Raw genomic sequence first — 25699 nt, 5'->3', positions numbered from 1 at the left:
TACTGTCTTTGAATATGATATTAAATTAAGTCACACAAATTTATAAGGTATAAATATCACTATCTTACAAATGAGAAAACTAAGGTTTAGAACGATTAAATAACTTGGCCATCATATAGCTTATAAGCAGAGTCAAAGTCTATGATCTTAGTTGCTAGTACACATAGACTTATACATATGTTATTAAACAGTGTTGCTTATTTGCAAATGCTTCCCTGTGATCTACTGAAAATAAAAACTGAGCTTTCATACCAAATCTAGAGACTAATCCACTTTCTTTACCCCCTTTTCCTTAGTGAATTATAGATATAAAAGGAGGGTGTGTTTAAAAAAAGAATAACATGATGGTTGAGCCATAGACTATCAACAAATTCTGATTCCGAACTCTGTTAACTACTTATTAAGAAAAAATGTATTATAATAGCTAATATTTAGTTAACACTTATGAGGTGCAAGGCACCAGGGTAAGCCTTTTATATAGTTCTTAATTTCTCACACTAATCCTATGAGTTTGGTATAATTATTATCCCCATTTACAGTTTACAATAGGACTTAGATATAAGGAAGGTAACTTAACCTAAAATCTCACATCCATTGAGTGACAAGCTAAGTTATAGTACCAAAGCCCAGGTACCTTATCTACTAAGCTCTGAGTTATAGATAGTACAGAGATGAATAAGACAATCTTCCTTCTCCATCTAATAAAAGGGTTAGAGTGAGTGAGCCGATAAGGCAAGTGTATGAATACCTATGCTAGTTTGAATAAAACAAAGGGCATAGCCAACAATAATACAGACCCAAGCCCGAAGCTTAAAGGCAAATGCTGAGATTTAAATCAGCAAAACAACACTTTCTGAAACACACAAATATGTGCATTTATTCATGATTCTATAAATATATTTCCTTTTTTGTCTTAAATGAGCATTTTGTTCTTCAGTGAGGGACACTGAAAAAAACTTGGTCACAAACAGATCATAGAGATAGCATCCTATGTGCTATGTACTGAGAATTATTCCAAAGTTTGTTCATAACTTGACATAATTTTCTGATTCCACTAATGACTATGGCAGATAGATCATCTGGATCTTCCTTCCACTCAAAAACCTTTGAGAGCTCACGCCTACCTAACAAATTAAATATTAACACTTTATCTAGGCGTGCAAAGCCCTCCCTATTGTATCTCCAAAGCCAACTAATCCCATACAAACACCCTCTGCTACCATGTTTCCCTGAACACACCTCCTGTGCTTCCCCCCACCCCCCCACCCCCCCCACCCCCGCCAGTGCCATCATTACGGCTAACCATCACCACAGTAAATACCACCATGCTCTCTTACGCTACTACCTCTGTTTAAAAAAGTAAGTCCCTAATCAGCATGTCAATATACTAACCATTTCTTCCCTTTCCCTATAATTTAAAATACATTTTAAGCATTCCCTCCTCCAGGCAGTATATATATATTCCTCCTTCATTTTCTCAATAAATTATGAATATAGATGATTATAGCACTAATCATACAATCTCTTAACTGTATGATTATCTCTCTTCTCACAACTAAGAGATCCTTCAAGACAGTATTATTTATGTTGTATTTCCCCTAACCTAGAGTTAGATGTTGTTAAGTAAGTTTATGATTTAATAAAAGGTATACACCTGTAATTCTATATTTGGGATGGGTACAAAGGATTAAAAGTTTTATGAGGATTAATAGTAAAAGATAAAATTACTTTTATCCTTTTCAAAGCACGTCAGCTACTAATCAAACATAGATGTGCTAAAAATGAATAGTTGGTAATTATAAGCTTTATCTTTAGAACTCTCACTACCATTCCCCTACTACCTTTTTTGGAGAAATTCCACCTTACTGTGCATACCCTACTGTACGCACATGGGGACACCAAGACCTTCTCTCTGTATTTAGACTCTCAAGACTAAGCTGAAATTTGTATAATGTGTTCCACTTACCTGTTTGACTAAATCATAAAAAAGTCACATCATTTCACTATTCAATCTTCTTTACAAAGAAATCTTTGAACATTTAGGTGACAAATTAAAATGAGTGACAACTCTTCATGTAAATAAAATCAAGAACAATTTTAAAGAAAGCTACTAGTATACCAGTGAGCCATAACCTACATAATTTTAAAATTCTAAGGTAAAAATGAAGAATTAACTTACCTTTACTTTCTCTTTAGAAGAAGAATCATTCTGTTTTACTCCAGTAAATTTAGGAAACATTTCTGCAAACATATATAAATATTTTAATATTTGCCAACTTCAAAAATTACCATCATCTAAATTACAAATTTTTTCACATTAGAATGAAAGTGATGATTTTAAGAAAATGGTCAACTTCTTAACTCAAGAAATTCTTTTATTTATAAATTTTTTTGCCCTCTTGGAATCAGTCAAAATTTCTAAAGGGATACTTGCTTTGAAAAGGGATATTTTCTTTTCCACATAATGGAATAAATACCCCCTCACAAATTTCAATTTAGATTATTAGGCAAAAAGAACAATGTGTTACTTCAGAGTAAAGAGCTTGAATAAGCGACAGTTTAAAAAGAAACAAGTTACAACTGAGATAAGGGTTTAAACAAGCAGTACCAATTAAACTAAAATCATCTTTAACCAAGTAGCCATTAAGAGGCTTAATTAAAATAATTGAGAATTTACAAGAGAAGGGTATGTCATTATCTGAGAGGATACAGTCTTTTATTAAAAGTGAAGCTATTTGATTATACATGATAAAGTCTGCTCTGCTTACTAAGCATTATAATAAAGATCCCATCTAATTAATACTCTGTTTACTTCCGAGCTGTCTGGCAGCCTCGACTACATAGAAACAAATGGGTTTTATAGTACCTCCTTTACCTTTAGACATGCCTTTACAGCTGACACTGGCAGTAGAGTAGATATAAAAAGAGATCTCTCTGACATGGTGCTCATAGGTTCCTCTTTCTTGATCCTACAAATGATTCTGGTGCTATCCTCCCCAGTAAGAAGCCTAAGTCAACGTGGTAAAGCACCAAACTGGTAGTTAATGCCTTGATTCACCTCTCCAGGCCAGCTTTCATGAGCCTCCTGAGCATTATTTGCCTCAGGCTTCAGGGCACCAAGGCTGGTCAACACCAGGTCTTATTCAAACTTAAAACATTCTAATTTTAATAATTACCTTCTGCCTCCTGAAATGCCATCAGTTTCCACTGGATGTGTTACTGTTCTTTCCTAAAATGTTTGATGCTGGACACTGTTAAAATTGCTAAGTGCCACTCAATGACGTGCTTTAATTTAAAGAATTCAAGTGTTTAAAATGACATGGACCATCTTAATGTCACTCCACTAAGTATTATTTTAAGTGTTGGGGGTTAGGTGGAAAGGGGAAGGGAAGAAGACAGACTGCAAAATTGAGGGTATAGATCCAGGTAGCTTTCACATTTAGGGGAAAAATTATGATTTCAGCTTTGATCAACAACAAAAAAAACAGACTTCATTAATACGATCATATAACATATGTACATCTACACATCTTTTTTTTAACATCTTTATTGGAGTATAATTGCTTTACAATGGTGTGTTAGTTTCTGCTTTACAACAAAATGAATCAGTTATACATATACATATGTTCCCATATCTCTTCCCTCTTGCGTCTCCCTCCCTCCCACCCTCCCCATCCCACCCCCCCCGGCTATCACAAAGCACCGAGCTGATCTCCCTGTGCTATGCGGCTGCTTCCCACTAGCTATCTACCTTACGTTTGGTAGTGTATATATGTCCATGCCTCTCTCTTGCTTTGTCACAGCTTACCCTTCCCCCTCCCCATATCCTCAAGTCCATTCTCTAGTAGGTCTGTGTCTTTATTCCTGTCTTACCCCTAGGTTCTTCATGACATTTTTTTTTTCTTAAATTCCATATATATGTGTTAGCGTACGGTATTTGTCTCTCTCTCTGACTTACTTCACTCTGCGTGACAGACTCTAGGTCTATCCACCTCATTACAAATAGCTCAATTTCATTTTTTTTATGGCTGAGTAATATTCCATTGTATATACGTGCCACATCTTCTTTATCCATTCATCTGATGATGGACACTTAGGTTGTTTCCATCTCTGGGCTATTGTAAATAGAGCTGCAATGAACATTTTGGTACATGACTCTTTTTGAATTATGGTTTTCTCAGGGTATATGCCCAGTAGTGGGATTGCTGGGTCATATGGTAGTTCTATTTGTAGTATTTTAAGGAACCTCCATACTGTTCTCCACACTGTTCTCCAGACTGTTCTCTGTATCAATTTACATTCCCACCAACAGTGCAAGAGGGTTCCCTTTTCTCCACACCTTCTCCATAATTTATTGTTTCTAGATTTTTTGATGATGGCCATTCTAACTGGTGTGAGATTATATCTCACTGTAGTTTTGATTTGCATTTCTCTGATGATTAGTGATATACATCTGTCTTAATTATCCAAATATGCACCTAAACAAATTATTCAATGATATAAACTCAACTACAGTAAAAATACAACATACCACATTAGTGTTCTGACGAAAAATTCAAGGGCATTATCTTAGTTCTCTGACATAAAACTAAAGCTCAGGACTATTATAAAAACTAGCACCTTGGGCTTCCCTGGTGGCGCAGTGGTTGGGAGTCCGCCTGCCGATGCAGGGGACACAGGTTCGTGCCCCGGTCCGGGAAGATGCCACATGCCGTGGAGTGGCTGGGCTCGTGCGCCATGGCCGCTGAGCCTGTGCGTCCGGAGCCTGTGTTCCGCAATGGGAGAGGCCACAACAGTGAGAGGCCCGTGTACCGGAAAAAAACCAAAAAAACCCCCAAAAACCACAAAAAACTAGCACCTCAAAATCTAAAAAACACTAGCAAAAGGCATCAAAGATTTTTAATGAAAAAAAAAAAAAATCAAAAACACCAAATACAGTATGCCTCAAAAAAGCCTTACAGGGCTTCCCTGGTGGCACAGTGGTTGAGAATCTGCCTGCCAATGCAGACGACACAGGTTCGAGCCCTGGTCTGGGAAAATCCCACATGCCATGGAGCAACTGGGCCCGTGAACCACAATTACTGAGCCTGCGCGTCTGGAGCCTGTGCTCCGCAACAACAGAGGCCGCGATAGTGAGAGGCCTGCGCACCGCGATGAAGAGTGACCCCCACTTGCCACAACTAGAGAAAGCCCATGCACAGAAATGAAGACCCAACACAGCCATAAATAAATAAATAAATACATTGTGTATTATTTAAAAAAAAAAAAAAAAAAGCCTTACAGACTATAGATAGATGAATAATGACAGCCTAAAACTCAGTATTTTGCTTCTCATTCTACTCTTATGTAGCTGACTTTCCAGGAACATAGTAAAATAAAACTGCATATTTCTGTTTATTTATGAGTTCCTGGCCTTTGGAATTAAAAGGCAAACACACACATTTTCACTATCAAGCATAAGACCACATTTCAATAAATGAAGAAGCCCTACCAGGTCTTACAAACATTAATAAAACTGAGCACTATAGTGACAACATACATGCTTGTCAACTAACTTCACCAGGGATCTGTGATAATACGTATACCTACCTTGTGAGGATCCAATTGGATAAAATATGTTAACTACTAAACAAATGAATATTTTGCACATTATATAATGTGTTTTATTTTCACAGCTCCCCAAAAACCTCAATATAAAACTTTGATTGGAAAGCTTTCATTTCAAACTAAGCAAAAATTTTAATCACAGAATCAAGAAAAAGAGAGCGATCTGGCATTAAATATTTGATTGAAAGGTGTGCTAATAACCATCACCTATCAAAGCACTGAGATCAATGCTCCAAAGACACCAAATATTATCAGCAAGCCAGTACTGACTAAAAAATTTGATAAATTGAATATGAATATAATACCATACATAATGTAAAACAAGAATGTAATGCCATTACAGCAGAAAAAATTACTGAAGATTTTTAAATTAGAAAAACAAATCACACTTCTGTTGTATAGGACAGGGTACAGAAAAGTGATTGGAAGTTATTACCTTATTTTATAGAAAAGAAAGTATGTCCAGAGATGTTGAATGATTTGCCCAAGCTTATCCCCTAATGTTCTATTGATAAAAATCAAGTACTTTGAACGAAAAAAATCTGCTCCCTTTAAAGAATGTTTTGGTATTTTGATTTAAGTGTGTGGTGCTTATATAATATAGAAGAACAAACCGATTATAAGCTGCCTCTTCCTTTTACCAAAGTAATTTTAACTAGTGTTTAGAAAGTGCAAACAAACAAAAAACACCTAGACTGATGATTCTCAAACACTGCAGCACATTAGTCACATGGGATACATTGTTTTGTTTTTGTTGGGTTTTTTTGGCGATGCCACATGGGATCACAGTTCCCGGACCAGGGATCAAATGTGGGCCTCCTGCATTGGAAGCGTTCAGTCTTAACCACTGGACTGCCAGGTAAGTCCACACATGGGATACTTTGGACACTACATTTACCTGGCCCCACTCTCCATTCAATTCATATTTGGACACTATTTTTTAAAGTTTTACAGGTGATTCTAATGTACCGCCAAGGCTGAGAAACACTATTCTAGACAGCCTGTTTATTCAGTAAGACCCAGTTTGAACAGAAAATTTTTAAATGCACGTGACAAAGTTTATCCCTATTTCTAAGACTCATGGGTCAAGTACAGACCTCAATATATGCAAGTTTTTAATCGAGCCTGAGTCCTTGAATTTATCCTTCTGGGGCCTTAAAAACACTCTAATTGATGAGAAACTAATGAAAGTTTAAAATATTTAAATGATGAGTACTGATCATTTCTCTTAAACTTTCTAGCTTGAATGATGAAAAGTACTCCAAACTGTCATTTCATACTTCCTACATTTACTAAACCATTCTCCCCCTTAAAAGGTAAAATAAAATCTAAACTTGAACAAAGTTTGTCCTTTTTCCCTTGCATGAAAAAAAAAAATGCATCATTGTCACTTCTACAGAAGATGTGGGTTGTAGTACTAAGGAGAAACGGTTATTTTACTCCTACTTTTAAGTCACCATAATTAAGAAAGTTAAAAAAAAAAAAAAGGAACAATTGTTACTTAAAGAATTTCACAAATTTCACATTCAGAACATTACACTGAAGCCAATAAAAGCAAAAAGTCCAAAATATGAAGTGACAAATTCACTTTGTCTTAACCAGGTAAAGAATTGATGCCATAACCGTTCAATTTCTTTGTGTATAACTGTTCTAAGAATTGAAATGATAATCATTCCTGAAAAATATTCTATTCCACATTAATCAGGTATCTGAGCCGACATTTAGACAGTTCCTGAAGTTATTTCCTACAAGGATAGAATCAAAAAAGCACTATTACCTATGAGCTGCTCCATTTGATGGTTTCTCAGTAATAGTATTAAATCTGTTAATAATATTCCTCCTTATTATATCACTCAAGATAGCCAACCTTGTTGAGCATTAGAAAACTCTCAATTGCTTTGTGTATATTCTAGCACAGCCTAGTTAACAGGATATATGTATCTGGAATTCATTTTATTGTCAAGCCTCATTTATATCTTTGATCTGGCATTTAATGATATTTTGGGTTATGAAAAACAGTTTAGAAAAGTTTTATATTTATACCAATGTTTAATCATTTTTTTAGATAGGACTTTATTTTATTTATCTATCTATCTATCTATCTATTTATTTGTTCGGCTGCGCCTCACGGCTTGTGGGATTTTAGTTCCCCAACCAGGGGTCAAACCCAGGCCCTTGGCAGTGAAAGTGCAGAGGCCTAACCACTGGACTGCCAGGGAATTCCCAATCATTGTTCTTGACTTCTTGGCACATGACAATTTGCATATGCCAATGTAACTCAAGAAGGTAATTTAAATGGCAAAATCGAATCACATTGAAATTTGCAATTAAGTACTGCTTCTAGCCCACAGATTTCTTGCTTATAGTTTTCAAAGATTTGGGATTTCATTACAAGTCTATCTTAGAACTGATTTAGTATCTTGTTTGAAATTATAACTGAAGAAATTTTAAAATAAATCTTTCCTTGGAAATTACTCCCCTGCCATTTAATTAATCCCATTTAATGAAGCAGAATTACTCCATATTTTTCAAACATGCATAAAATAAGGTTTAAGATTACATAGAACATAATAATGTGTAAACAGCTCTAACACTATTTATAACATTTAAATGTTTTTCACAGATGTCACCCTTGAAACATTTCAGCATACCTAAACAGAATAATATTGCAGTAAAGAGAGCAACTCATAATACAAGAAAACTACAGAAGAACCTTAAGAGTCAATACTATTAAAGAATTTCGGAAAGTTAATTTAGAGAGCTGTTCTTGATAACAGAAATTATAAAAGATTGTGACTTCGTTAAGAAAACTGCATACAGTCGCAAGTTGCTAAAAAATCCAGGAAGACAGGTATTAAAAAATAGATTAAGAAAAATTACTAAAGATCAATATCCTTCTATCAGAAAAGAATTTCTCACAGAAGCTTTCAGAAAAGATTCCACTATTAAAATTTTGGAGAAATGAAATTATATGCATATGTCCTATTTTGAATAATCAAAACTCTTATTTAATCAGAGTTCTGATAATCAAGATATTCCTATTTTAAGTTTCAGCTCTTGACAAATCGTAATAAATTTTAAAGTTACAAAATCTTATTTACATTTTCAGTTAATTTTTACTTATGTAACATGAAGTTTTTGCTAATACATCTAATTTTCACAAATTATATTTTCTCCACAGCCCCATTTCCCCTCACCCTGAAACTTAGACTTGGGATTTGTCATCTGCTTCTTGATAACGTCATGTGCATAATTAAGACTGGTAGATGCTTTGCTTATTCTTACAATAGGTATAGCTATTGTTATAGTCTGAATTAATTATTTTTCACAATTTGCAGTCCTTTTACTTATAGTTTTTGTTGTTCTCAGGAAAGTTAAAAAGATGCTGTTAGCTTACACACTAGAAATCAAGAGCCTTACAGTATTTTAATGGGTACAACGAAGTTAACAGGAGAAAAGGTCCCATTGCTTCATTTACTAATTTATTTTATTAAGCAAAGAGATAACTGTTCTTTCCCCGTTAAGGTAAGCATTGCATTTGCAACTTATAACCTACATATACAGTGTTTTTCCAAAGAAGTATGTAGTTGGTTCATAAAACAATGAAAATTTCAAAGATAAATGATAACTCATACTATCCTATTAGTAGACAAACTGACCTTAGTGTCACAAACCTATACATTATCCATAAAGTAGATTGAAATATAAAAATTTGCTACCTTGATTTTAACAGTGTTTTTAAAAACAGCCCCAGTTACCTGGAAAAGATGACATCAAACAAGAATAAAATAAAATAGTCATAAAATAAAAATTAAGTAGTGTTTTAAAATCAGAATTCTGAGGCTGAGTTATTCTGCTAGAAAGTTAGGAAAACATAATATATATTATACTATTTTAAGAACACAATAGATGAAAAACATTCTTTCCTTCAAGCAACATACTGGAAGATTCTATCAGAAACGGATATAATTCAAATTCAAATTAAGGTACTTCACTGAAGCACTCTGAAGTACTTTTCTGCTAATACTCAGGTATTTATTGATCAGTAGTCAATATATAATTAGATGATTTAATAAGAGTTTTATTCTACAAATAAAAGACAAAGTGCTCTAACTTATTAGGCCATAAATTCTTTATTTGATGAAATTACAAACGCTAGTCACAATTTAAAATACTAAATGCAAGTTAGAGTTTTTTCAGTACTTTTTTATGCTTAAAAAGTCAACTATAAGAAAATAATATATAATCTGAGTCCTAAATTAATTTAAAATTTTTCTAGTGTGACAAATTTCAACAAACGTAAAAATTCTGTTTATTCTAACAAAAATGTTTACCACTATATACTTCAGAAATGTAAAAACAAAATGCAGACATCAGCACCACAGATTAAAGAGAACCAAAAGTGAAACAATGTACTGCAACGCAGCAGACACTTACTACCGGACTGAAATAAGAGGGATATTCTTACAAATGGTAAGAATTCCTAATGTGACAATATTCTGTGTGGGATGTTTTAAAGAGAGCTGAATATCATGACAAACAAGAAATGTCTCATTTAAAATAAAGCAAAATTTTAGGCCCGGAAGTGCCCTGTATTTGAATGTGCCTTTTGGTGAACAATGATGGAATGCCTCTGCCAAGTCTGAATCCTGGGGCAGGGATTAGCTGTCAACTACACAACCATCAGTGAAAGAGTACAAAGGAAACACGAATGCCGTAAGCTTGATATAGTTGATGATAAACTATATAAGGTAACATGGTACTTTAGCATAACTGAGAATCTGAATTTAAAGTACATTTTTCTATAAATGGACGATAATCGACAGTGAAGAAAACACTGAAGTGAAAAAAATCTGCTTTACACGTTTTCTGGGATGACTGGTTTCTTAATTCAAAATGATTATTCAATTCAGAATATATTGTCACAACAGAGCACACTTTGCAACATTAGAGTGATTTGATATATCAGAGAATAAAGTGAAAGATGTCCTCAAATAATCTTTTATTAAAAAGTGAAAATCAGAATTTTATTCTGTGCTGCTTTTTGGTATTAGGTAGGATCTGATATTATATATCAGACTATCCCACCTTTAGTAAATTATTTTCAACATTACAAGCCTGTAAGTCACATACATAAAATATGAAGTTTCACTTTACACAGTATCTCTTTTAAGGAAAATAGTTCAGATTGTCAACATGCAATTAAATAATAAGTGTGGCATCCAAACCATAGATTCTGGGTAAGTAACAAACATTTCTTCAAACGGGAAGTCTCAATATTACAAGAAAAATATTTTCCCACAAGCAGAGGTATACTTAAGGGGACAGCTAACCTGATTCGGAATCACTGCTGTCTGAAGAACTTGAATCACTGCTACTACTTTCAGACTCTGATGAGCTACTGCTGCTGCTACTGCTGCTGCTTTCACTCAGCCGGGAACCACTTCCAATGGCCTTGGATGATTGAGTTTTCTCAGCTACAGAATACGAAAAGACATTAGAAATGGCAGACATTAGGCACTTCCTTGCTGGTGCAGTGGTTAGGAATCCACCTGCCAGTGCAGGGGACACGGGTTTGAGCCCTGGTCCGGGAAGATCCCACATGCTGTGAAGCACCTAAGCCCATGTGCCACAACTGCTGAGCCTGTGCTCTAGAGCCGGCGAGTCACAACTACTGATGCCCGCGAGCCACAACTACTGAGCCCATGTGCCACAACTTCTGAAGCCCACGCGACTAGGGCCCATGCTCTGCAACAAGAGAAGCCACCGCAATGAGAAGCGAATGCACCGCAACGAAGAGTAGCCCCCACTCGCCGCAACTAGAGAAAGCCTGTGTGCAGCAACAAAGACCCAATGCAGCCAAAAATAAATAAATAAATAAATGTATTTTCTTTTAAATGCCAGACATTAAATAGTTACAGGAACATTTTAAAAACCGGTACCTACGTTTTGTTTGATGTTTTCTAGAATTTAACTGATTATTGACATCCTGTAACTGCTTTTCCAATTCTTGTTTTTTCTGTGAATGAAGTTCTTCTTTGGACTTCATTATTCTCTTACCTGTGTGATTTAGGAGGAAAAAAAAAGAGTTAGTACAACCAAAAACTAACACAGATACCAGACTGATTTCTACTAATATAAAGAAATACATACCATGAGGTTTTACTGGTCTTTTTCTTAGACATGCAGCAACATATTTTTCCAGTTCTCTCAGTGTTGATGCTGTCAGTGTTTCAAAGTCTATATCTATCTCATCAGGGCTGGAATTTCTCAGTGAAGGCTCTCTGGACAGTATTATGTGAACGACTTGCCCAAGTTTATCTCCAGGGAGGTTGTTTATATCCAAGCTTAACTGTCTTTTCTCATCATAGTTCATAGGTTTAGCATTATCTTTATCTTCAGATTTCGCAGTGAAGACTTGTTGTTTCCCCTTCTTTGGCTGACTGTAACAAAAGTTAAATTTAATCAAATGTATTTTAGATAATGTTATTTTAATAAGGCATCACTAAAGATACTTACTTGCACTTGGACTTCTCCTTTAATTTTATTTGCTTAAACTTTTTCCTTGGATTTTCATCTCTGTTATCAATCTCTTCTTTTTTCTTTTCACTTTTAGACTTCTCCTTCTTTCTCTTTAGCTTATTGAAAGGTACTTGGGACAGAACCGGTAGCTGTTGATGAACAGCTTTAAGCTGATAAAGGAAAAATTCTTTAAACATTCATGGCTCTAAATAATTAAAGACAGTAGAAAAAAATGAAGGCACTCAAAAGTCAACATTATCCTCTGTGAAATTCATTTCCTTCAGGTTGATATTTCATTTCACAAACTCATTATTTTGAAAGGCGTATGTTAAATTTCAAAGACTACCATGTACTCAACCCATAAACTTAAATATTCATCTAAAACCAGACCAAGAATCATTAATTTTTCCAGGCAGTCTTAAGTCTTAAATCATTGACTTTTCAGGATTGAGCTCAAAGCAGGTTAACATTTTATCACAAAAGGTAACAAATGTTAAAGATCTCATCCATAAACTATCCAGGTTATGTCATATAAATTGTTTCAATGAGAATTGTGATTAGGCATTTATTGTGATTAGGAATTGTGATTAGGAATATAAATAACAGAATTTTAAGATGTATATATTTTTGAGTGGGAAAAGACTATTAAACATTAAAAATGTGCCAATAAGTAAATAAAGTCACAATTAATACGTGATCTAAATATAACAGCTTTTAATCTACAAATAGGATTTTATAATAGATCAGCAGCAGCAGCAGCTTATGGAAAGAATATAAAAACTTTGTATCAATATAAACAACTACCTGCTCCTGAAGATTTTCAAGACTCTGAGCTTGTTCATCTTCAGAATCACCAGAAGAGTTATCTGCAGAGGAAGCTTCACTACTCCTTTCTCTACCAAGGGTTTCTGTGGTATCTGTTTTGATGTAACATACAGGCATACTCTCAACAGGTTCATCTGGGATCTTTGCAAAATGCATTTCGAAAACGTCCTATAATGGAAAATCAGACTGTTAAGGTCTTCTGCGTTTCTGATTTAATGCAGCAATAACACCTTTTAAGAAAAGGTACATTACAGTGTCATTTTTTTTTTTTTTTCTGTCTGTACCTCACGGCTTGCCAGATCCCAGTTACCCGACCAGGACTGAACTCGGCCCCTCGGCAGTGAAAGCACAGAGTCCTAACCACTGGACTGCCAGGGAATATTTTGCGGTACGCGGGCCCCTCACTGTTGTGGCCTCTCCCATTGCGGAGCACAGGATCCGGACGCACAGGCTCAGCGGCCATGGCTCACGGGCCCAGCCGCTCCGCGGCATGTGGGATCTTCCTGGACCGGGCCACGAACCCGTGTCCCCTGCATCGGCAGGCGGACTCTCAACCACTGCGCCACCAGGGAAGCCCCTCAGGGTCATATTTTGATGAGAATTCTATTTTTCCTTGTGGTACTCATTTCACAATATATACATATATCATAATGTATACCTTAAACTAATACAATGTCAATTATATCCCTATAAAACTGGAGGAAAAAAAGATTTACCAGAAATATAAGACGACTCATGCTTCCCTGCCTACCAACCTTAGCAACTTTTCTCCATTTTTCCAGGTAAGACAGACCTCTCAGATTATATAGGGGAAGTCCTTTTAAGATCTCCTGCCCTGTGGCTGGTGCATCATTCTACTACCTCCCAATGGCTTAGCCTCAAAAGTCCTTGAGCCTTCCCTTCAGTGGGACACTGACTGCAGTCAACCCTCTCTCAGATACCTACTGTCCTCTCTTCACTACTATTTCCCCAGTATCTTCTATATGTAGGGCAGCTTCATTAACAGATTTACTACGAATGGTTGCTATGCCTCAGAAAACAAACAACCCCCACAATTTTAAGAGTATAAATTATGCTTTACTACTTGGCGGGGGTGGGGGGGCATATTCTTTATCTCTTGAGTTATGGTTCTAAAATTTTTAAACTATGTTCAGAGGAAACTCACTTTCAGAGCACAAGTAAAAACTCACCTGAAGCATTCTTGCCATTGTAACTACTTCATGATCTGGAGGACTGTATTTGTAGCAATTCATGAACATTAATCTAACATCTGCAGCAAATTCATATGCATGTTTATATTCTTGGTTATCCATTTTTGCCTAAATTAAGGAAAAATTACAGAATTCATCAACAATATAGTTCAATAATTGTTTGAGCACCTATGTTAAGTGTTTATATTATGAAATAATTCAAACATACAGAGGAATAATAGATAATACCAAAACCAGATACCCACCATCCAGATTTGACAAACATTAAAATTCTGCTACGCTTGTTTTGTATTTTTAGACTTTGAAAAAATCCAGTGAATCTTGACAAGTAGAGACAAAGGAGGGTGTTTCAAGTAAAGAAGAGAACAGGAACAAAACCACAAAAGCAGGAAAAAAACAGTGTTTCCAGATAATCTTGGACAGACCAGTTTGATTGTAGGAAAACAATCAATAAATAAACTCCTTAAATGAGCCTTGAACATCTAAATGAAAGGTTTATACTGTATTAAAATTCTCCTGGGAATGAAAAGACATTAAAAATTGAACAGAAGAGAAATATCAGGATGGGTTACATTTTTAGGTAGCTGCATATAAAGCAGATAGAAGTGAGGATACAGAGTAGCCAGTTAGGCAGCCACTATAAAAAGAAAAATGAGCAGTCAAGAAAATCCTATAGACTGCTGGGCAAAACAAGTGTATATTAACAGACAATCCATGAATAAATACAGAAGGCCAATAAACAAATACAGCATGCCAGACATCATTTGTAATTAAAGAAACACAAAACTAAAACAAGAAACATAATTTTCTGCCACTCAGATCACTGGCAACTGGGAATGATTTCAGAGAACTAAATTAAATAAAGTCACTATCTTCTTATCCCTGGAATTCTATAATAGCCTCCTAAATAACCCAGTCTCCACATTGCTGCTACAGAAGTTACTGTAGGAATCAAATATGAGGACATAATCCTCATGTTTAATGCCAGCTCTAGGCCTCTACAATGAGGGTCTTTCAAAAAGTTCAAGCCCCAGTTTCCATCCAGTCTCATTTCCCCCTACTCACTGCTTCATATTGTGTCTCATGTTGGCTTAAATATTGTATTCTGGATGCTTTTATGATCTGAGGGCCTTCCAAGTTGCTCCCCCTGCCTGGAATGTCCTATAACTCAGGGGTCCCCAGCCCCCAGTCCTGTTAGGAATAGGGCCACACAGCAGGAGGTGAATGGCAGGTGAGCAAGTGAAGCTTCATCTGCTCCTCCTCGTCGCTTGCATTATTGCCTGAACCATGCCCCCACTGACCCGTCCGTGGAAAAATTGTCTTCCACGAAACCGGTCCCTGGTGCCAAAAAGGTTGGGGACCGATGCTATAACTTACTAAGTCTTACTTATCCTTTAAGACGCAGCTCAGTTTTACCTATTTCAGGTATTGTTTCATGACCTCTCACGTAAGTATTAGGGGAAAGTAGAAAAGCATATTTTGAAGAAATAATGCTTAAAATATTTTTAGAACTTAAAACATGAGCTTCAGATTGAAAGTGCTAATTTCCAATCAAGATGAATAAAATTAAATGCACGACCAGCGAGAGGAAAGACAGACTGCCTACAAAGGGATGACAAGTAGACTGACAGCAGACTTCCTAGCAGCAACAATAAATGCCAAAGGATATTGTCCTAGTGCTGAGGGAAAATAACTGGTCGTTCTACAATTCCATAGTCAGTTAAAGAACCATTCAAGAATAAAGACAAAATACAGATGCTTTCAGAGATAAGGCTATTAAGAGTTTACTACCTATAAATGCTCATGGAAGTACCACTGAAGTTGGCACTTCAGCAAAAAGAAAAACAAACTAAGAGGAGAAAGAGTAAGAAGCAAGAAATGACAGTGAGCACAAAAATTAGTAACATGTTAATAAACAATGTTGATGATGAAATAATAAAACAAAACTGTGTTTAAAAGAACCAAACTTCTAGACAATAATAAAGAACAGGGAGTACAATGAGTAGTCATTCAGGAGGAACACTGAAATAATGCATCATTTTGAAAATGCTACAGTTCTACCCTTTCAGTAGTTTTCCTTAAAATGAATACACATAATTAAATTTTTCCAATAATTTAAAGCTTCCAAATCAGCAATAAAGAAAACTTACCAATCTGGCAGAAGACCAAAAATGCAGAGAGGATTAGAAACCATATAAATGCCTTGCCAAAAAAACCTTTTTTGTATTATAATTATGCAAATTAAAAATACTTTTAACATATAACAAGAAAATATCTATAAAGTGAAAATTCAGGGTAGAGTTGTATTACATACTGTAACTCAAACATTGTGGTAAATAACCATGAATGTGTTTGAAATGAAGAAAATAAAAACATAACACTTTAAAATGTTCCCATGATTTACTTCAGGTGGTATGACTACTGGTGAGTTTTTCTTTTATCCTTTTCTGAATTTTAAATTTATGATGACAAGATTACTTTTATAATCAAGAAAAGAAGTTCCTCCTATTAACACAACATTTACCTTGATGGTTCCAAGATCCATTGGATTTTTCACAATATCATAGTAGTTATGCAGTCCCAAAGCATTAATATCAACAGGATTATAAAAGGGCCATGCATATGACAAGTGTTTCTTTGCAAGCATTTCTTTAAGAATCGCATTACAGTGCCTTAATTGTTCGGTTACTTTAACATTCTTTACAACTTTATATCGTTGCTGAGAATCTGTCAAAACATTCGTCAGCACATTTTCTCTTATAGGTGGCATTTTCCCTGATTTTTTTTCTGTAAGTGTTGGGGAAGATTCACCACTTGCTTTAACTACTGAAGCTGTAGGAATTGTTGTATCTGCTTTCCTCTTCATACCCTTTGTAACCTAAAACAAAACAATTTAAAAACAAAAAGAAAACTATATATAAGGTGACATTCAGAGCAACAGTTTTCACACTTTGATCATTACCCTTATCAGTTAAAAAAAGGAAATGATATTTAGCACCAAGTCTTCCGTGTATTAAGTACTAGTAAAGGTTAATTTTTCTTTCATAGGTAAAATAAATAGTTCAGATATTTCCTTCCCACATCCCAAAGAACTGTCTGGTACAAACCTTTGAGACCAATGAAAGATGGGGGGAAAAAGTCATGGTTATATCAGAAAGTTTCTGAATACCTGAAACCAGCTAGGGTATACAATTTTAAAAAAGAAAATTATCAACCCACCAAGTTGTGAGCCAATAAAATTTATATCACCCAAAAAAGAAAAAAAAAAAGTAGTTAGACAACTGATATTAATACTACAAAGATACTAAATCACTTCAAATTCTACCTAAGGAATCTCTAAAATTTGGTTTGCCTCCCAGGTCTCTGTTAACAAAATGTACACAGACAAAAAGATTGACTGCTGTATGCTGAAGATCAATTTTCTTATCAACTTACAAAGGTATAAACTAACACACCATTGTAAAGCAATTATACTCCAATAAAGATGTTTTAAAAAAAAAAAGGTACAGACATCACATCAAACTTACACTGAAACATTTTAATGCTACAGTAAACTTACTTGGGTGCCTGTTTGTGAGGCAGAGTTCAGTGGAGCACTTTGTGCCATGTTTGAAGGAGAAATAGATGTTTCGGGAAATACAGAGGGAATTGCTTGCTGCTTAAGTACTTTTTCCAGTGCTTTGAGGGATTGTTTTTCTTTGACAGAAACTGCTGCATTCTGTTGAGTACCTAGTAAAGTGTGAACCAGAGTCAGTATCTGAGTACAACATAAAACTATTTTTCTTTTAGTATTCTATTTTAATACATTTAGTTCAGCTTTTAAAAATATAAACACAGTTTACACTCCCATTCCCCTTTGAAACCCTCCCACACATACTTGCTGACAGTTAGACTGATTTAGATATAATATTGGAGACTTCAAAACCTGTTATATTAATGGTAGGTTTATCAGTTTTATTCAAAAAGGTGCCTGGCTTAAACTCAGACTAACAGAGCTCTGTGATTTTAGCTTCAGGTTGCTGTAAACCCGAGCAAAAATTTCAGACACCCTGGTGATAACTATATGGTACTACGTGAGGTCTTCAGAATGCTCTGCATAAGTATCCTAGGACATTTGTTTCAGATAGTCCATCACTGGCTAACAAGGAACAACAGATGTGAACATAATTCTCCTATCAAAGGAACATTTGTGCATGTTCTTTTGCCCTATATGTTCCCAGACAGTGTTAGGACTGGAGACATTTGGATCACATCACCTTGAAATCTATTACAGTCAGCACTCAGTATCTATAGGTTCCACATCTGCGGATTTAACCAACCTTGGATACAACACTCAGAGGCAACCCACAGATACAGGGGACCACTGTACTATGCCATTTTATATAAAGAACTTGAGCATCCGAAGATTTTGGTATCCAGAGATGGGTCCTGGAGCCAGTACCTTGTGGATTCTGAGGGATAACTGTATTTCAAAAGCCTATCCTTCCATCTAGGCAACTCTATTCTTCTAATTGCCCAGGCCAAAAACTTTGGAGTCATCTGTGACTCCACTCTCTCCCTCAAACCCAATTTCCAATCCATTAGCAAACTTTTTCGCACTATCTTCTTATCCAGAATCCAACTATTATTATAGGTGGTAATAACCCTGAATTACTGCAGTAGCATCCTACAAGGCCTTCTTTCCTTCTGCTTTTTTTTTTTTTTTTTTTTTGCGGTACGCAGGCCTCTCACTGTTGTGGCCTCTCCTGTTGCGGAGCACAGGCTCCGGACACGCAGGCTCAGCGGCCATGGCTCACGGGCCCAGCCGCTCCGCGGCATGTGGGATCTTCCCGGACCGGGGCACGCACCCGCGTCCCCTGCATCGGCAGGCGGACTCTCAACCACTGCGCCACCAGGGAAGCCCCCCCTTCTGCTTTTTACATCCTATAGTCTATTCTCAAAACAGCAAGCAAAGGGATCTTTTAAAATTCAAATAAGATCATGACACTTCTGCTCAATGTCCAGTGGTTTCTAATCTTCTCTCCAAGTAAAAGCCAAAGTCCTCACAATGGCTTGTAAGGAACCATATGACCTCTCTACTTTTCCCCCCTACCTCTGCGCTCCTTCCAACCTCACTTTCTATCACCCTTCCCCTCACTTATTTCACTCCAGACTACTGGCCTGCTGTCCTCAAGTTTGGTAACCATAAGCAGACTATTTGCTCTGCCTGGCAGGAGACAGCCTCATGGCTCACTTCAACACTCCCTTCAGGCTTTACTCAAATGTCACCTTCTCAAGCCACCCTATATAAAGCAACCCTCTCTATTCCACTACTCTTTAGTTCTCTTATTTTTTCCATGTCATTATCATATTTGACATACAACATATAGTATCCCTGACTCTCCAAATTCTATAAATCTGGGAGTTAATAGAACACAGATGGACTTTATGAAAATATCTAATATCAAGCCCTGAAAAATACCTCAATATTTAGAGATTGAGTAGAAGAGGATGATAAGGCCAAGAAGACTATAGAATGGGAAGTAAACCCTCACAACTAGTGTGCACCAAGAAATAAAGGCACTTCAAGAGACAGTAGCCTTCTAAAGCAACTGATGGGGATCAAGTAAAATGAGAACAGAAACATATTACTTAAATTTAGCAACATAAAGACTACTGACAAGAACCTTTCTAGTGCTGTAGTAAGGCTAGAACCTATACTGAAGTGAGTTCATGAGTATGTAAGAGGAAAGCAAAAAACAGGACAGTGGCTGGAAGGATATAGGGAAAAGATGAGTTTTAAAGATGAGATACTAGAGCATGTTTATAGTATAATAAAACTAACCTGATAGAGAATGAAAGATTAATGACGCATGAAGCCAAGGGGATAACCAAAGGAATAAAATCCTTAAGAAGGTAAGGAGGGAAGCAAGATCCAGCTCATAAATGAAGGCAATGGCCCAAACTGATGGAAGGGAAAAGGCCTTTGCCCTAGCTGAGCCCTCTGCCTGGAATGTTCTTTGTTCAAATCTTAACTTCTCAATGAGGCCTACTTTGAACCTATCACGTATGTCTCTCTTTCACTACTAGAATGTAAACTCCGAGATGGCAAAAGTTTTTGTTTTGTTCATTGATATATCCCAAGAATACAGAACAGTGTTCTGGTACATAAGAGGTACCCAAATAATTGTTCAATCAGTAAATCAACACCAATTCAATTCAAAGTACTACTTAAAAAATTTTTTTTCTTTGCCATAAAGTGTCAACATGTAACCACATTATTTAGACTAGCTACTGTCACATGGCAGTTTCCCCACCACTGTGCATGAAAAATGACATGACTTAGGCAGTAGAAAGCTCCTACTAAAAGTTACTTGGAAACCTAGACCTTCACACCAAAGCCCAATCCTACCTATCTGTCAAGGCCAAACTCAAGTTCTATCACCTCTAAAGCCTTTCCCAGCTTTTCCAGTGCAAGTCAATTTCTCACTCTTGAACCATAGCACACACCACGTGTAATTTCACCTGCCACTTATTGTAATGCATTGCCTTATTATTTTAAAAAGTTTTATTTCTAACTTAAATGTAAATTTAAACTGAGAGTTAGGGTGGTTATACTTTTTTGTAGTCCCAAAGTATGTGCCTTATAGGGACAAACACCAAGTAGGTACCGACAGAAAAACAAAGTCAAAGAACTAAGGGAAACCTTAGTTCAAAGTCTAAGGGAAACCTATGCTTTTAGCAATAACCTGAGCACCTGAAATAAGTAGCTACAACTTAACCATCAAGAAACTGTTAAAGTGTTGTTTTAAAGGAAAACATTCTAAAGGTAAGTAGTTTTCACCTTGCTAGAGATAATATTTTAAGTCAGCAATAATTATCACCTTGTTTTAACAATTTAAGTAACATACTGATCTATGTGTTTTTTGCCTCACAAGGGCTTATTTTAAACCTCTTGTGGAAACCTATGCTTATATTGTCAGACTTACGATCAATCTTCTCCAAAAATAATAAAATAAAAACTTTATTAAATAGTGAGTATCTCACAGGATGGATGGAAAGCAAGCTTTAAGTCATGACCCATCCTAAAGATCTATTAACAACCAGCAAAAAGTACATACTATCAATAAAACAACCTCAACCATCACCTGAATTGGTACAAGTCTCATATGTCCCAGCCACTTAACATATACTTTACAAAAATTTACAACCATGAAAGCTAAATATTTTCCAGATATTATAGATGAGGAAACTAACATGGAATGACTAAGGAACTTAATCAAGGTTTACAGCTTCAGTGACCCAAAGATAAACCAATATTTGACCTATGACAATCTTGATTAACCTCTACAATAAACCCATCTGAATACTTAAGATTAATTTTATAACTTCATATTTAAATATTAGGATTATTAGCTGTAAAACATCTCCCCTTAAAGTTCTGAGTTAAGATCTAGAAAAAGAGAATCTTCAGACCCAACAGCAACACTTCATTCTTAGCTATGGGATCTTCTGACACAGAGAAATGCTGGCAATTTTGGCCCTCTTAATTAGTATAGCACAGATATATGATCTACTAAAATAGTAATAGTAACTGTGAATTACTTGGTGCCTACTAAGTGAATGGCACCATTCTATAGGAAACTTTGCTCCAAGGCCATAATCTATACAGTCCTCCCAATCTTGTATGATAGCCATCCTTGTGCTCAAGGTTTAGCAGATTGTTTAAAGGGACATTTTAGATGTAAAAGGACTTCTAGATGTCTATCTCCTTTCAGGTATTTATTATTTATTTTTAAATTTTTATTTATTAATTTTTTTGGCCATGCCGCATGGCTTGCAGGATTAGTTCCCCGACCAGGTATCGAACCTGGGCCCTTGGCAGTGAGAGTGCCAAGTCTTAACCACTGGAGTGCCAGGGAATTCCCAGGGATTTATTATTTAATTATAGTCATTATACTTATACACACATTCAAATATATATGAAAAAGAGAAAGAAAGAGAACATAAACCTTTTCTTGCTTACCTTTCTTTATTCTTTCCTTACCACCCACAACTTGCTCTTCTTGTGGCATCTGAGATAATTTCTGTCTGAACAGCTTTTCTAGAGCTTGTGCCATAAGAACAATGTCATCTCCAGGCTAGAAAATATATAAAATGTAACATAAGTTTACACAGTATGGTCACTGTATCAAATTTCTATAATTCAGGCTACCTTAGTGAAGGCAGTGCCATAGTACTCTTAGACAGTATTTATCGCTTCTAAATTAAGTATAGCAGCTCACATTTAAAATTCTAACATCCTACCCCTATAACTTCTAAAAAGGACTGAAGGGCCTCCCTGGTGGCGCAGTGGCTGAGAGTCCGCCTGCCGATGCAGGGGACACGGGTTCGCGCCCCAGTCCAGGAAGATCCCACATGCCGCGGAGCGGCTGGGCCCGTGAGCCATGGCCACTGGGCCTGCGCATCCGGAGCCTGTGCTCCGCAAGGGAGAGGCCACAACAGTGAGAGGCCCGCGTACTGCAAAAAAGAAATAAAATAAATAAAAAATAAAAAAATAAAAAGGACTGAAGATGTCATTCTGAGCACTAAGGGTTAAAATCCAACCAATTATACTAATACAAAAAGGTATTAGAAATTAGACTTTCTACCTTACAAATAGGATAAAGTAAAACTTGTTCATGGCTGTGAAAAGTACCTCATGGTTTGACTTGATGTGATTCAATTTTCAATTAACTAAGCAATAAAGTGACACTGTAGAGCTAAGTTTTTAAATCTTAACTATCTGCTTAGAAGTCTTCATCTTGCTTTACTTGACTACTGAGAAAAAACTAAATTACAAAGCAAAGCCTAACGCAGACACCTATTTCTAAGTTAGGTAGTTCAGGAAAATTACTGAATTTTGTTTTAAAAAATTAAATGTAAGAGGACTCTTTACAATTATTAAATTAAAATGAATTTGCCAATGGTACTTTCAGAATACCATTAGCTCTGATTTTTAAAAAATTCATAGTAGCTAATAGTCTTAAATCTATTATACATAAGGTGGCACTGATGATTACCTTGGAAACTAAACCAACATTTCTATTACATTTCAGTGTCACTAGTGATTTTGAATAAATGGAAGATAAGTTTTAAAAATTTTAGATAGCATAGAACAGCTTGAAAAGGATGCAGTACTTAGGGAAACAGGAATCCTATATGGAGGAAAACTGAATACACAAATCCAATTTTATGGATGAAGACAAAAGTGAGGATTAAGTTCAAAATGTCCACATACATTATCATACAGGCTAACACATTAACACAAATGCAGAACTACTACTGAGATATAACACAATGTGTCTGATCTTTAAGTTAACTTGTATGAAGTTTAGAAGTATGTAATTTGGCCTTCCCTGATGGTGCAGCGGTTAAGAATCCACCTGCCAATGCAGGGGACACGGGTTCAAACCCTGGTCTGGGAAGATCTCTCATGGCACAGAGCAACCTAAGCCCATGCGCCACAACTACTGAGCCTGCGCTCTAGAGCCCGTGCTCCGCAACAAGAGAAGCCATGGCAATGAGAAGCCCGCGTGCCCCGCTCACCGCAACTAGAGAAAGCCCGCGCCCAGCAACAAAGACCCAACTCAGCCAAAAATAAATAAATAAATAAATTTATTGAAAGAAAAAATAAGTATGTCATTTGTTTGGCTTCTTAGATTAAAACTAGAGATCCATACCATAAAAATTTAACCAAGATTAGTGTATAAGATTTATCATTCATATTTTAACTAAAAAGGCAGAAGTGTAGTAGAGAACATTTTGAGATAACACTTTATTCACAGAAACCAGCAATCATTAGTATTTTATTTTTTAAAACATAATAAGCCATTATAGCTATTCAGACAAAAATATAGCAAAAAATATGGCAAAATGAACAAATATTGATACATGAAAATTAGGAAATAAAGTAAAAAACATTATCTTTAAAAATATGGAATGTACCCCAAATCAAGACTTGAAATTTGAAATCAGCACACTTGTTTATACATATCTCTTTGCTCTGTATATAAAAGAAGTAGCAAGTATAGCATAAGGCTTACAGACCTTGTTGTATAAATAACAATTTGAAAACATTGTATTGAAGTCTTCTATACATTCCGAAGCTTTCACATAATATTTATGTTCCAAGCGTTTCTGGATTGTATTTAAATCCATTGGGTTTTTTATTATGGTATAATAATCCTATGGTGTAAGAAGAAATTCTAAATGTTAGTAGTAAGAATGAATTCACTACAATTGGTACACAAAGACATTTAAGAAGCTATACACCTGTAACTAGAGAGAGCAACTGATTAAAAGCAATAATATAGAAACCAAAACCTTTTGCGATGAGAAACAAAGTTGATTACCATGGCAGTTTTCTTCAGAGAGAAGGAAAAAAAAGCCAATAAAGAAAGAACAACGAAATAATATAAGAGTAGAACAATCCTGGAAAATAACAAGGGCATGAAGAAAAAGAAACTAGAATTTATGGAGTCTGACAAATCCAGAGTACAATCCCAGCTCTACAGTTTACTAGTTATATTACAAATTACTTAACCATTCTGTTATCAGATGGCTAAAATTCTTAATATAAGACCTAAAGTTGAACTCTGTATGTGAAACACCTAAGTCTGTCAGGATGTGTCAAGAGTGACTTCTTGGAGAAGGGAACACTTATGACAACCTTACACCAAAAGGTCAAGGGACATATGCTATAAACAAGAAAGCATATGTTGATACTTAAAATTTACCACAACTTGCTAAAATGAGAATTTCAATGCTCAGAAAAATGAGTTTTTTGTTTTAGGAAAAAATACTCGGGATATTCTTTAGTGGTGCTGAATAATTTATTTATTAAGTTAAATATATTTCATAATATTTCTATCAGAGGATATTTACAGGGTTTTACTTGTTTTAAACTAACATAATTATAAGACACACTCACAGGCAACTTTAGTTTGACAGCATCCACAGGCTGCTGAAAAGGCCAGGAAAAACTATGCTTCCACAAAGCCTTCAGGACAACTTTTTGTAGATACTGCAGTTGATTCGTCAATCGCCCATTTTTCTTAGTATTTATATACGCTGGTGGTGGAGGGTTAACAATAGCTGTATGTCGACTTGGCAGAGACATTCTCAACTGCTTCAAGTCCTTATATTCTAATGTTGTCTATAGGTACATGCCCTAAAAAATAAAAAAAAAAAACAGAAAACAAACAACAAAAAAACTGAGTTATTTTCAAAGCACCTTTAAAATGGTTTTTATAGGAACAGAAAAGTTTTCTTCAAGGGTAGCAGATTTCATAAAGCATATCATGACTAGGGCAGAAAAAAAAAAAAAAAAAAGAAGAAAAAAGAAAAAAAGAAAAGCCAAATGATAAATTTATTCGTAAACAAATACGAACCTTTCTCTATGTAAGTACTAAAAGTTGTTTCATTATGTATGCCTCCATTTTGGATGATTTAAGTTATTCCAATCTTTTACAGTAATTGCTTTCTGTCTTTCTTAGACACAAATTGAGGTCTCA

At 35.7% G+C, this 25699-nt stretch overlaps 1 protein-coding gene across 1 annotated transcript in view; it reads right to left on the bottom strand.

The window, feature by feature from the left end:
• Positions 1–25699, bottom strand: part of BRDT (bromodomain testis associated) — a 60312-nt gene that overhangs the window by 23987 nt on the left and 10626 nt on the right. Inside the window, exons 2-13 of the mRNA XM_007468554.1 lie at positions 25117–25356; positions 24234–24371; positions 22171–22285; positions 17725–17894; positions 16690–17043; positions 14145–14273; positions 12934–13122; positions 12127–12299; positions 11761–12050; positions 11554–11667; positions 10941–11084; positions 2180–2241 (exon numbers count right to left, since the gene is read on the bottom strand). Of these exons, the coding sequence (XP_007468616.1) occupies positions 2180–2241; positions 10941–11084; positions 11554–11667; positions 11761–12050; positions 12127–12299; positions 12934–13122; positions 14145–14273; positions 16690–17043; positions 17725–17894; positions 22171–22285; positions 24234–24371; positions 25117–25305 (2067 nt within the window). The 5' untranslated portion in view covers positions 25306–25356. The remainder of the gene's footprint in view (positions 1–2179; positions 2242–10940; positions 11085–11553; positions 11668–11760; positions 12051–12126; positions 12300–12933; positions 13123–14144; positions 14274–16689; positions 17044–17724; positions 17895–22170; positions 22286–24233; positions 24372–25116; positions 25357–25699) is intronic.

Source organism: Lipotes vexillifer, unplaced genomic scaffold (assembly GCF_000442215.2).
Source record: "Lipotes vexillifer unplaced genomic scaffold, Lipotes_vexillifer_v1.1 scaffold490, whole genome shotgun sequence".
NCBI lineage: Eukaryota > Metazoa > Chordata > Mammalia > Artiodactyla > Lipotidae > Lipotes > Lipotes vexillifer.
The sequence above is the reverse complement of the archived record's forward strand: the minus strand, read 5'-3'. Positions and strand labels throughout refer to the sequence as shown.